This window comes from Lepidothrix coronata, unplaced genomic scaffold (genome assembly GCF_001604755.1).
Source record: "Lepidothrix coronata isolate B3197 unplaced genomic scaffold, Lepidothrix_coronata-1.0 Scaffold85, whole genome shotgun sequence".
NCBI classification, from domain to species: Eukaryota; Metazoa; Chordata; class Aves; order Passeriformes; family Pipridae; genus Lepidothrix; species Lepidothrix coronata.
The window spans coordinates 97,588-109,021 of NW_016690265.1; the positions used below are offsets into that span (position 1 = coordinate 97,588).

General features: G+C 46.8%; 1 protein-coding gene across 1 annotated transcript in view; it reads right to left on the reverse strand.

Moving 5' to 3' along the window:
* Nucleotides 1–298: 298 nt before the first annotated feature.
* ATOH8 (atonal bHLH transcription factor 8) overlaps nucleotides 299–11,434 on the reverse strand; it is a 25,370-nt gene continuing 14,234 nt past the window's right edge. Inside the window, exons 2-3 of the mRNA XM_017820819.1 lie at nucleotides 10,351–10,542; nucleotides 299–1,957 (exon numbers count right to left, since the gene is read on the reverse strand). Coding sequence (XP_017676308.1) covers nucleotides 1,952–1,957; nucleotides 10,351–10,542 — 198 coding nt within the window. The 3' untranslated portion in view covers nucleotides 299–1,951. The remainder of the gene's footprint in view (nucleotides 1,958–10,350; nucleotides 10,543–11,434) is intronic.

Genomic DNA, 11,434 nt, shown 5'->3' on the forward strand with positions numbered 1-11,434 from the left:
CACAGAAAACCTGCAGTTCCTCCTTTAGGCCATCTTTTGAGGTTGTTTCTTCCACTGCCTTCCAGTCTTCTTTCTCTGTTTTCTCTGGCTCGGCCAAAGGCATGAGGTCCAGTTTCTTGCTGGTTTTTGAAAACACTTGCACTTTAAACCCAACCCTTTGACATGGGTGAAACAGCCCGGGAGTGTTTCCTGTGGTCCACGAGCTCAACCCCTCTCCCCATGATAAGCTAAAAAGCTGGCTTTAATGTATATAATGACAGACATGGTTAAAAACGGTGCTTTAATAAAGAAATACAAATGACAATCTAAAAATGTCTTTTATTGGGCTGCTAATAATGACCAGCGGTGAGAGTGGAGGGGTAAGCAGTATAACGAGCTCCTGGGAGGGGGCTTGGATACAGCTGTTCCCCGTGTCCCAGAAATCAGGTAGAAGATATCTTGAGCTCACCAGGAGCCAGGGGACTTGGCAGTGAGCAGTGTGGCACACCAGACCCAGACCCTGCTCTGGTGAGCTCAGGTTTTGCATAGCAGCTCCCCAGCTCGGTGCTCACCTGCCAATTGCTCAGCTTGGGAAACAAGCAGGCAAGCACTGAGGAGTTCAAGTTTTGTATATCCATGTCAGTCAAACAGAGACTATCCCCTCCCCTGCCCAATGATTCTTGCCCACCCCAGCCCCTTGCCCGCCCCAGTGCTGGGTGATGCCCGGCCAGATCCACACTGGAGTAAGTCAGACACCCAGGAACCTGATTCACACTGATGTAGCCAGGATGTGAATCTGGCCTCACAAATAACATTTCCCCCTGAGTGGGAAACAAAACATGTTAATCTTCTTGGTTTGGAAACCCATATTTTTTTCCCCTTGAACACAGAGCTCTGTCCCCCCATCATTAGCAGATGTCTTGCATACAAACTGCATTACCCATAAAGTCTGCTTACTCCAAGCAAATGTTTCTCCATCTTTTCTTTTTTTCTTTTTACTTCAATTTGAAGTGAAAGGTACAGTATAGGATTCAAATGCTTTTGCATTACACGGGTTTCTGATCACTTGAAAAACCCCACAGAAAAAAACGACTTCACAAACCTGAAACACTGTCTGAATCGTTTTGCTGCATTTCGTTCTGCCTAGCTGAACTTCCTTATGATTTCTTTTTTTTTCTTTGCTTTACATGGCACTTTGCTTTTGCTTGTTTATAACTTTATTCCTTTATTAAAAAAAATAAATTCATAGCTCCTGTTTCAGCTCTCACTTCGTGTCAGTGTTTCTACCCTGTGGATGTGTCGCACAGGCAGGAACGTCAGGAAATTGCCCAAAAGGCAGAACTACAGAGTAGCTCAAAGGAAGAAGCAAACCTGAACGCCGAAGCACGGTTTGGTGTTGTCCCAGCTCTTGCCCACACCAAATGCTGGCTCCAGGGCTGCAGGCAGGGACGTGCAGGCAGAAGAAATAAGAGGCAACTCATAGAAGGGTTCAGAAATTGGGCTTTGTCACCGACAGCTGGCTGGCCTGCTCGCCATGATCTGAATGGCACCTCTGACTTTTCTTTGGCTCAAAGATTTAACATTAAGGCAAAAATCAGACACAGTGCAGAAGCTCCATCAAATCTTTGGCACAACAGCAGCAACAACAACAACAACAAAAAATTACTGTACACATGAGCTGAGAGGGTAACATTTCCCAGTTAAGCAAAGGGAAAAGTGCTAAATAAATTGCACATACTAAAAGGTGGCTGGCTTAACAACAATAAGAAGCATCCCTGTCCTTTGTTTTTTCTTTTCTTTTCCTGTTTTCCTTTCTGTTCCAGAGATTAAGAGAGTTCCTTGGCCAATCATCATCTCCAAAAGGGGTTTCTGCAAAAAAGCTGCTTGCAGTCTTCATCTGGATCGTGCAACCTCTGCCAAGACCAGATGTAACTCTGGCTGGAAGCTCGTCTGAATCCTCCTTTCCTGGTTATTACTCCTGGAAAGAGAAAGATGCACCATCAGAAGAGGGAACACATGGTATCCTGTCGGCTCCTTGCATGGACAACTGTTGCTGACGCACACTGTGGCATCCTTGGGGACTGTTGGCCATGGATCTGTGATTTTTAAGAGCTGGGCTCACAGAGGAACCATCTGTAGGTGCCACAGTGGTGGCCAGAGATTGCATAAAGGAGAGGGATCGGCAGACAGAGGGGATGCGGAAGGTTTTGGGAGGAAAAATAACACAGTAATTAGGTGTTGGCTTCAACTTCTGATGTAAAAAAAATAAATTAGAAGTGAGACAAACACCTGCTTTTGAAAAGACCTGGAGCCTTTTGGTCTGTTTTCAGTTTCAGAAGCTGATCTCAGAAAGCAACAAGCTGGGTTTGTGCAGGAAATGGGCTTTATTTCTGTATTTTAGCTGTTGTATATACTTTTCTGTGTACATGGCTGCTCTGCCTGTGGGACTGCAACCTGTCCCATGAGCCTGTGTATCCCCTGCGAGTCACTGTCATGGCAGATGTACTTGGGTAATTGAACCGGGCTACAGGATATTATGGCCAGGTCCATTGGAAAATGCTCATCTTCAAACCACAGCAGCTTCAGACAAGGAAAACCTCATCTAAACCCCCTTTCACATTAAAATAAGCACTGCGAATTTCCCACAAACAATTGTTAGCATAGTTCAAAACAAGAGGAAAATCCTCAGGGCCTGAGGATTTCATGAGATCACATCTCTGTTGTCCAAACTGCCTTCATCGTGTGGGCTCCCAAATCCTCATTTAAGTAACTTAGGAATTAGAAACTTAGAAACGAGATCCCGTTTACCAAGTGCAACCACTGTTTTTTGCTTTTTGCCAATGCATTTAAGAGCCCTTCCTTTGGACATGGTCACTAATTTCCTGGAGAGATCAGCCATCTTTCTGACAGTCTTAAAAAGTTAAACTCCTTAAAGGTTGGCCTGGAAAACATTTTTTTCCTCAATCTGTTTTGCTTCTGTACTGCCTCTCTTTTTCCATCACTAGATACTGTAACATTAAGGTACAAAATATTAGTAGCATACTGGTACTTGATTTATTTTATGACTATCATTAGGGCAGCTGCTGTGAGATCAACTATCACAGCTGAGCCTCCACTCTAGGTTAAGGTGCAGGGGAACCCAAAATCCACCTTGCCACCCCCTCCTGCCAAGTGCAGACCCTGGGAAGCACAGGATTGCCCAGGACCATCAGGGTTTCCCTTGATAAGAGCATTTCACTGAAAGTACCCACATCATCCTCCACGCAATAAATGCTGGTGTCTGCTGGACCCCAGAACTCCTGGAGTTGGGGTCAGCACACCTGGATATGGTGGAGGAGGCTCTGCTGGAGGACAGGATGGAGATGCATCCCAGCACATCCCAGGAATAACAGAGTCCTTGGATAAAGTCACTCCATCGGTTCCAGCCCGCAGCAGTTGTTCTCCTACATAAGCAATCATGAGCTCTTCACATCTGGCACGTGCCAAATCTGAAAACAGAGCTCATTATTCCAATTATGAACAGCAAGGAGGTGTCTCTGCAGACTGGATGACCCTACCTGAGTGCTTCTCAGAGCAGAAGATGTAGAAACTATTGCCCTAATTCAAGGCCTTAATTGGTATTTGGGATTTTGAATAAATGAGGTTTGGGTGGGAGGATGACAAAGAGCTTTGTGTATTGCAAATGTTTCTGCTGGGAACCTCCTGAAATTATTTTCCAACAATAAATAATATATATTAATGATGTGTAATAGAAAAGTCAGTTGTTTAATTTATCCCACATGGAAAGAAAATGTAAAAGAAGAAAAAGGAGGGAAGCAATGACCACTCTCATTAATATTAAAAGACAGTAGAGAGATCAATCCTCCCCTGTTCCTGCCTAGAACAGCAGTCTTAGCAAGCAAAACCTTTTCCACTGCAGGGACGAATTACCCAGCAGTAGCAGCCTCTTGTCCTAAGCCAAAGCCACAAGAGTCACAGGCCTCTGGTGCCCTTTAAAGTCCTGAACAAACAGGACCTGTGATTGCAGTTAAAACCTCCTGCATTTGCTGGGAGAGACCCCACCCTCCTGCTCAGGGTGCTGATCAAAAGCACTGGTGGGTTTTGGGAAGCAGGATGGTTTTAGGAAGAGAAGTCTCAGTGGCAGCTCTCTGTGAGGTCTGTGGGGGGCAAGAGGGAATATGCACAAACCAGCCAAGGGCAGGTAAGGGCTGTCTTCTTGTACCTTTGAGGGGAAGGAAATGCGAAGGGGAATAGAGAGATGCCTCTGCAACGTGATGGAGATGCTCAGCACACCTCACTCGTTTGTCCCCAGGCACTGCCCAGTGCTGGCCATGGGTTATGTTTGGTGGGAACGGGCTCCGTTCTTTCCCCCTCCACCCTTTTCCACTCCAGCCAGGAGCTCTGAAGACAGATTTATTAGCCTGGGTCTGCTTTAAACTAATAATATCGAAACTCCCGTGGCTCTTGAATTTGACAACTGGCCCAATGACCTTGGTGAGTTTGCAGCATCCCAGAGCATTTCAATCTCTATAAATCAAAGCAGTTCTGGAATTGAGTCAGCCTTTGTCCCAGGGTTTCTCCTTTTGCTGTAGTTACCCAATATCTGTGGGGTGGATCTTACCCTATTCTTGGTAACACCCTTGCTTTAAAGGGAATGGACCCTATGCTGGGACTCTGCTCCCACCATGGGAGCAAATCCCTGGCCTCAGTCTTTGTGTGCTGTGACATGGCTACTCCAATACCCCTTAAAGCAAAGGGGCTTTTGGGGTGCTGTCATGCAACAGGGAAGTCCCACCTCACATCCTTTTGCAAGGAAAAGCTTTCAGCCCAGCTTTTTGGGGTACTGATGCTCAGCCCCCCCAAGGGTGTGCAGTGCCTTTGGGGATGCACACAGCTGCTGCTGCCTCCCTGTCCATCCTTGGGTGAACTTATCACGAGCCTTAACACCCGCGCCCCACCTGCAACTGCTATTTTCAGTTGCAGGGACACATAAAATCCAAGCAACAAGCAAATGAATCTCACCACCCCCTCAACACCTTGTTTTTAAGCGGGTCCCTGGGTGTGTAATCCTCCAACCAGCATGGGGCAGGAGTAACTCATGACCAGGTAGATCCAGGACCTCCCCGTGCCCCCAGGGATGCTGCCATCCTGCTGTCCCGCGGCAGATGGACAGACGGCTCGGGGCGGGTGGCTGCTCTCCTGTGGTCCAGCTCCTCCCCGGAGCCCGCGGAGCTGGCGGCCGTGGGGAAGCAGACTGGCTGGCTGCCCGCTCTCGCCGGCAAGTCCTAGCAGGGAAATGAAGCTATTTTTAAAGAGGAACCTCTGCTAAGTCAAACTGCAGGGAAAGGGAGGTCGAACCTCATCATGAGACCCCCCTCTGCACACAGGATGGGGAGCCGCGAGGAAGAAATGCCACGCAGATCATCAGGGTTTTACTGTGCTGGCTCTGAATGGTCCTGATAATCAATATCAGATGATCAATAACAGCAAGCCCCGGCAGCCAGGATCATCCAGGGGGTGGGAGCTGTGGCTTTATCTAAGGGCTCTGTCTAAATAAATCACGAGTCGTGATACAGTGTTATCAAAAAAATATGCTCCAAGAAAATGGTTTCAGTGCCATACAAATCAAGCCTGACACTACCATTTCTCTTTCATAATATAAACCCTTTACTCATTCACTCTTGCAAGTAAAAATGCTTGCAGAACGCCCTCCTGTCAATTTTTTTCAGTGGAAAGAAGTGTTACCTACAACGGAATCTCTGCTTTTATGAAAGTAGCAATAAGGTGGCATCAAGGCACGGCACACCACCACAATAACTATTTTATATAATGCAATAATTGCATGCATAATGTCAGCCCTTTTAGCGCAGCATATTGCAACAAACAGAGAGGTTTTTCATTCCACATACGATTCTAAATAATTTAATTATCTGGGAAAAGATATATATATATCTCCATATATATGTGTGTGTGTGTGTGTATATATATCTATAAAGCGTATTTTTAATTTTTAATTCCTTGCATCTGTGCTCATCCACACACACAGGCACAAAAACAAGAAACTAAATTCCAGCCCAAAACTTTTATTGAGCTCCAACTGCTCGCCTGTTATTCATAACCCAGTTTCCTCTCTCACAAAGAGACCTTTCGCATGGTTTTGGTTTTTTTTTTTTTTATGTGTGTGTGTGTGTTTCTTTTTTTTTTTTCCCCTTCTGCCTCGCTAACAGCTGCTCGCAGTGTTGTATCCTGAGTGATGATGAGGTTCTGAAAGTGTTTTTTTGGAACAGATGGCCAGGAGAGAGCTGGGGAATGTGCCAGCAGCGAGCTGGGGAATGCGCCAAGTCCTGCAGTGACTGAGTACTCCGGGTTCCAGCTCGCGTGCCTTTCCCCTGCCCTCTGCCCCAAGTGGCGCCAGCAGGACTTCCCAGCTCGCGCTCCGAACATCTGGAGTCTGCGACTGCCAGAAGAGCCGGGACGGGGGGAGGATGAAGCGAAAAAAAAATCCCTCACCCATCCCTCCCTGCTCCGGCTGAGCTCCCAGGGCCGCGGCGATGTTGCTGCCTAGCACGGGGGCTAATCAAGAGCAAAGAGGGGAGGGGAAGGGAGAGAAAATGAACCTTGTGATGGGCGCTTGGGGTTTTCAGTGCTGGGTGTGCCGTACAGGGTATTTATTGGCGGTCGGATCCTGCCCCGGGTAGACCGAAGGGCTGTGTCTGTGCTGCCTGCTGGGGGAGTAAGGTCTGCCCCATAGCCTTGGGGCCGGCTCCTGTGGGGCTGGGGGGCCCAGGGGGCTGCAATGCACAGCTCTGCACCCCCACAAACCCCAGTCTCCAGGGAGAGCCCCTGGCCATGCACCCTACAGCCCTAACCCGACCCTGAGCTGTAACACTGCCTTCCTGCAGGAGGAAAGAGACTGTAGGAGCAGCAAGCTGGACCCCAAACATTACAGAATCCATGTGAGGTTTTCAGACGACCTCGGGATCTGTGCAGAAACCACGTACATCGGGGATAAGGAAACTTGGACTCCCCTTTCTGATCCAACCCCTTTCTGGAGGATGCTCCTGGATGGAGCTGAAGGCAGCTCCCTCCCTTTTCCTAGGATATCAGTGTGGCCCCAGCAGGACTTGGGGCTCTGCTGAGGGTGTTGCAACCCAAACCTCCAATGTGGTGTGACTTGGGTGCATGGTGAAGGGCAAGGCTTACTCCAGATCACTCTAAAACTAAGCAAGAGGCAGCTTGAAAAAATGAAAACTATCATCAGAATTCACCCCCTCACACCGCAGGCAGCTTTTTTTTTTCTTTTTTTAAGAAAAAGGCATTTGAAGCCTCCTTTGTTGCTTATAAATGAGATCTCCCATCACCAAACACCCTCAGTCAAGTCTCAATTGCAACAACTAAAATCCCCTTATAACTGTAGTTGGGACTGAAAAGGGGATTTTTGTTTTTCTAGTCAAGTTTGAAAGGCTAAAGCCAACCTTTCTAATTAAAAAAATGGAGTAGAAAGGAGAGGGGGGAGAAAATTACTCAGTAAATTTCCTATTGCAACAGCAAAGTCTGAACAACAACCTAACGTTAGGGACACCGGCTAATTCGCCCTCAGAACCAAAGCAAGAGGCAACGTACAATCCAGCAAACGCAACATCTGGAGTCCCTGCCTGCCAAAACAAACTCCAACCAGCTACTTTTTTTGTGTGAAAAGCTCACGGTGCCACAGCACATCGCAACCAGAGAGCTGAGAGAGCGAGTGAGAGAGGCAGAGACACAATAAAATGGAGATGACAGGAGATAAGGGTGTTGTGGACCCAACCGCGGAGCTCAGGGAGCAGAGGTCTGTGCTCAGGCTTGCTATAATTTTTTTAAAGAGAGAATATAAAAGGAAACTTAAAAAAACCCAACAACAACAAAATAACAACCACCCCAAAGTCGATAATTCAGAGGAACTGCTCAGTGAGCAGTGGTTTCAGAGACCTGATTAAAAACACACAGAGCTTACAAAAACGTGCTGATTTCAACATTAATGAGGGCATGGTGTTTTTGGGCCAAGCCATTGTATCCTCATACAGCTGCCTGCGTGAGACCCCCCAGTAGAGACATCCCTTCACACCACCTGACATCCAGAGCTTGGATTGTTCCTGCACAGCCATCCCGGATCTGTAATTTTCCTCTGACAACAGTCCTTTCCTCCCTTGTGCTCATGATGCCATTGATTTGCTTGGCTCAAGGAGAATGGGAGATAGCAAGACTAGTCCTCCCAACCCAGGCTTTGCATTTCCACCCCTATCTACTGGGAATTATCAGAGTTATTTAGTGGTACCTGCTGGTTTTTGCTTCATCATCATCTGAATGTGCTCTTGCCATCACCTGAGCAAATACTGCTGGAAATAAAATTAACCATATCATCCCAAGAGAATCTACACACTCTGCCCTAAACTCGGACTTTCCAAACCAGCAGAAATGCATTTGCTAGAATTTCCAGCAAGAAAAGCAAGGCAGAGCTGGCATTAAGACCCTGCCTCAGGTACAAAGCCTGGCTTTCTTTTCAGACAGGGCTTTCGGAGAAGGGTTAGGGTGTGTGGCCTTCAAGAACGTGGAGAAAAGGCAGATTTTCTCCTGGTGACACTGTTTCAGCGGGTTGGCGGTGGCCTGTTGCTGATGCCGCGTGAGAGTTTCACTGTTCACGCACTCTCAATGGGCTGAGGGCTTTTCTCCATGCATCTGCTCTGGAGAGAATTTTAGAGAACAAATGCCATAAATAGAAGAACTTTAATTCTTAATTTATTTTTTTAATTAAGGATGGGCCCAGCCCTAAGCCTCAGATGTGAACACCCTGGGATTTGGAGCCATTTAAAATCTGGCTCCATGTTTTCTGTCTTTAAGCTTGCACTGGTTTACATAAGCCAAGACAATGTGTCTCAGCCCATTGGGCACCCAAAGGCTGAATACCAGCCCAGAAATGTGCTGAAGCCCATCATGAAGGATGCTCATCCTCTTCTTTCCCCCCGTTTTAGCTTTGGGAGGAGACCCAAAACCTAACTAGTGATCTGCTAAAGCCTCAAAAAGGATGCTCATCCCCTTTTTCTCCCCCATCTTGACTTGGAGAGGGGACCCAAGCCCCAACTAGCAATCTGCCCAAGCCCCAGAAATGTTCTCCCCCATCTCAGCTTGGCTGGAGACCTAAGAACCAATTCTCACCTTGCCCTGGGATTGGTGGCATCACATCAGTGTTCCTGGGACACCACTGACTGTGGCACTACAGACCTCACAATGAAACCACAATTTCAGGCTGTGCCCAGGAGCTCCCCCCACATCTCCCAGCTCCAGGCAGGGCTGTGGGTGAGTGGTGTTGTGTCTCTGCCTGGCACTGCTGCTCTGGGGGCATAAATACAGCCCGTGACAGCGAGAGGAAGCGACAAGGGAGTGTGCTATTGTGTTTATTTATAAACTGAATTGCTGCAGGATGATTTGTTGGGCTAAAGAGGAGGAAAAGTGAGGAAACCTGCCCGGATCACAGGCAGATCTTAACGACACCGGGGAAGGAGCCTGCTCCCCGGCTTAGCTGCCCATTCATCCATTAAAATCCCGCTGATTTATTATCCCGCCTGACAAGCAAGCCCAGAAAGCAGGGGGAAGTTCAATTCAAGTTTACAAAACTCTTTTTGTCATAAAAGCCTGAACAAAGACATCAATCACTCCTTTAATTCACCCATGTCACTCTCTGAGAGGAAAACTGGCAGAACGCTCCGTTTCCTCCTCCCGCCGCTTGACGATGATTTCACCTAATTGGTTCAGTGTTAAGTAACCTAAAGGAATGCAAGGCGTAATTAGATTTAACGTTGTTTCCTCAAGATACCCACATGTCCTTCAGGTCATACATCTTACTAATGTGTTTATACATACAATGTCTCCATTAGCTACCTTTTTTTTGTTGTCGGGTGATTTTTCTCAGAGATAAGTGTTAGATTAAACAAAACAGAAAACACAGGCGGGCGACCGTGTTTTATGGGCTCCAAAAGGCGACTCAAGGTTGGTTTGGTTTAACAAGTAACAGTCCCAAGATGACTCTTAATAGGATCACGCTCGTGTTGAAACACACGATAGGCGACTAACGAGGGGAAGAGCCCGGCGCAGAGGACGGGGAGGAGAGAAAAGCTTTTGATTAGGAAGGAATGTGGTTATTACAAGATCAGACAGATGGAGGAGAAAAAGCAAGAGAGAAAGGCAAGGGATAAAAAAAAAAAAAAAAAATCAGGAAAATTTCACGAGGTTGGGAAAGGAAGGAAACCGCTTTGGATATTTTTTTTTTGGCTTTTTTTCTCCCTTTTGTAACTTTTACTGTTATTTAGGGGGCGAGGGGGGGAGGCTGTAACATACCTTCCTTTTTTTAGATCTTCCTTCTGCTTGTAAGGTCCTAGTGCACTGCTCCACGCATTCAGAGAAGCTCATGTTACTGTGGTCAGCGCTGTAATCCAGGTCTGCTAGTCTGGCCAGGGAAAGGATATAGTTACAGGCTATTCTCAAGATGGCCAGTTTGGACAACTTTTGACCATAAGAATAGCAGGGAACCTAGAAAGGGTAACAGGGAAAAAGAAATAATTAAAAATTAGGCCATATAAACAAAATATCTTGCTTGAAGCATGGCAAAACAACTGGAAGTTATTTTCTTAGCAGTTTTTAACATAAATAGAAACTCTAGTGATAAAAATGCCATATGGTCCCAACAGGTTTTTAAGAAGAACTCCCCCGCTGATCTCCATGGGGATGAAAGCAGCACGAAGCCTCTTGATTTCAGCGGGGCAGTTCTGCTTAAAATGTGATGGCAGGATACGGCCTGGGATGTCTGCCTGCTGTTCAGTTCTTGGAGGCCCTGTTTCTCTCAGAAATCTGCAGCCCCCATGCCACCCAGTAACTTGCCTTGAATTACTCACTCCCCACAAGTAGCTCCCATGTCATCACAGGTCTTGCAGAATAAGGCAATAAGGAAGTATGAGCAACTATATCACAACCTGGTGTTCTTTGTGCTCAAACAGCATTGATTGCGACTTCCAGCCCATGCAAAAACATGATGTTGCTGAGGAGCAAGACCTGGAGGCAGCAATTCCTACCTGCTTAAACATCCCATCATGGTACCTCACCCCCAGAACAGATCAAACCAGAGCCTGGTTCAGGGCCCTGGATGTATCTTACGCAATTTATTTCCTTCACCCTTAAGGATTTCTAGTGCAATGTGAAACATTCAAACAATTCAAACTAAACAGTAAGTGTCTAAATAACCGAACAGTGTACGGTTCCTGCTGCAGAAGGGGTGGATTGCTTTTCCATCGCGATCCAGCAAAAAACTTCATCTACACTTAATTTTGGGCACGTAACTTTAACATGTTATGTGTTTAACTTTAACACCCAGACTCTTCCCCAGCTCTGTTGTCCTTCTCTGGACACGCTCCAGCACCTCAATGTC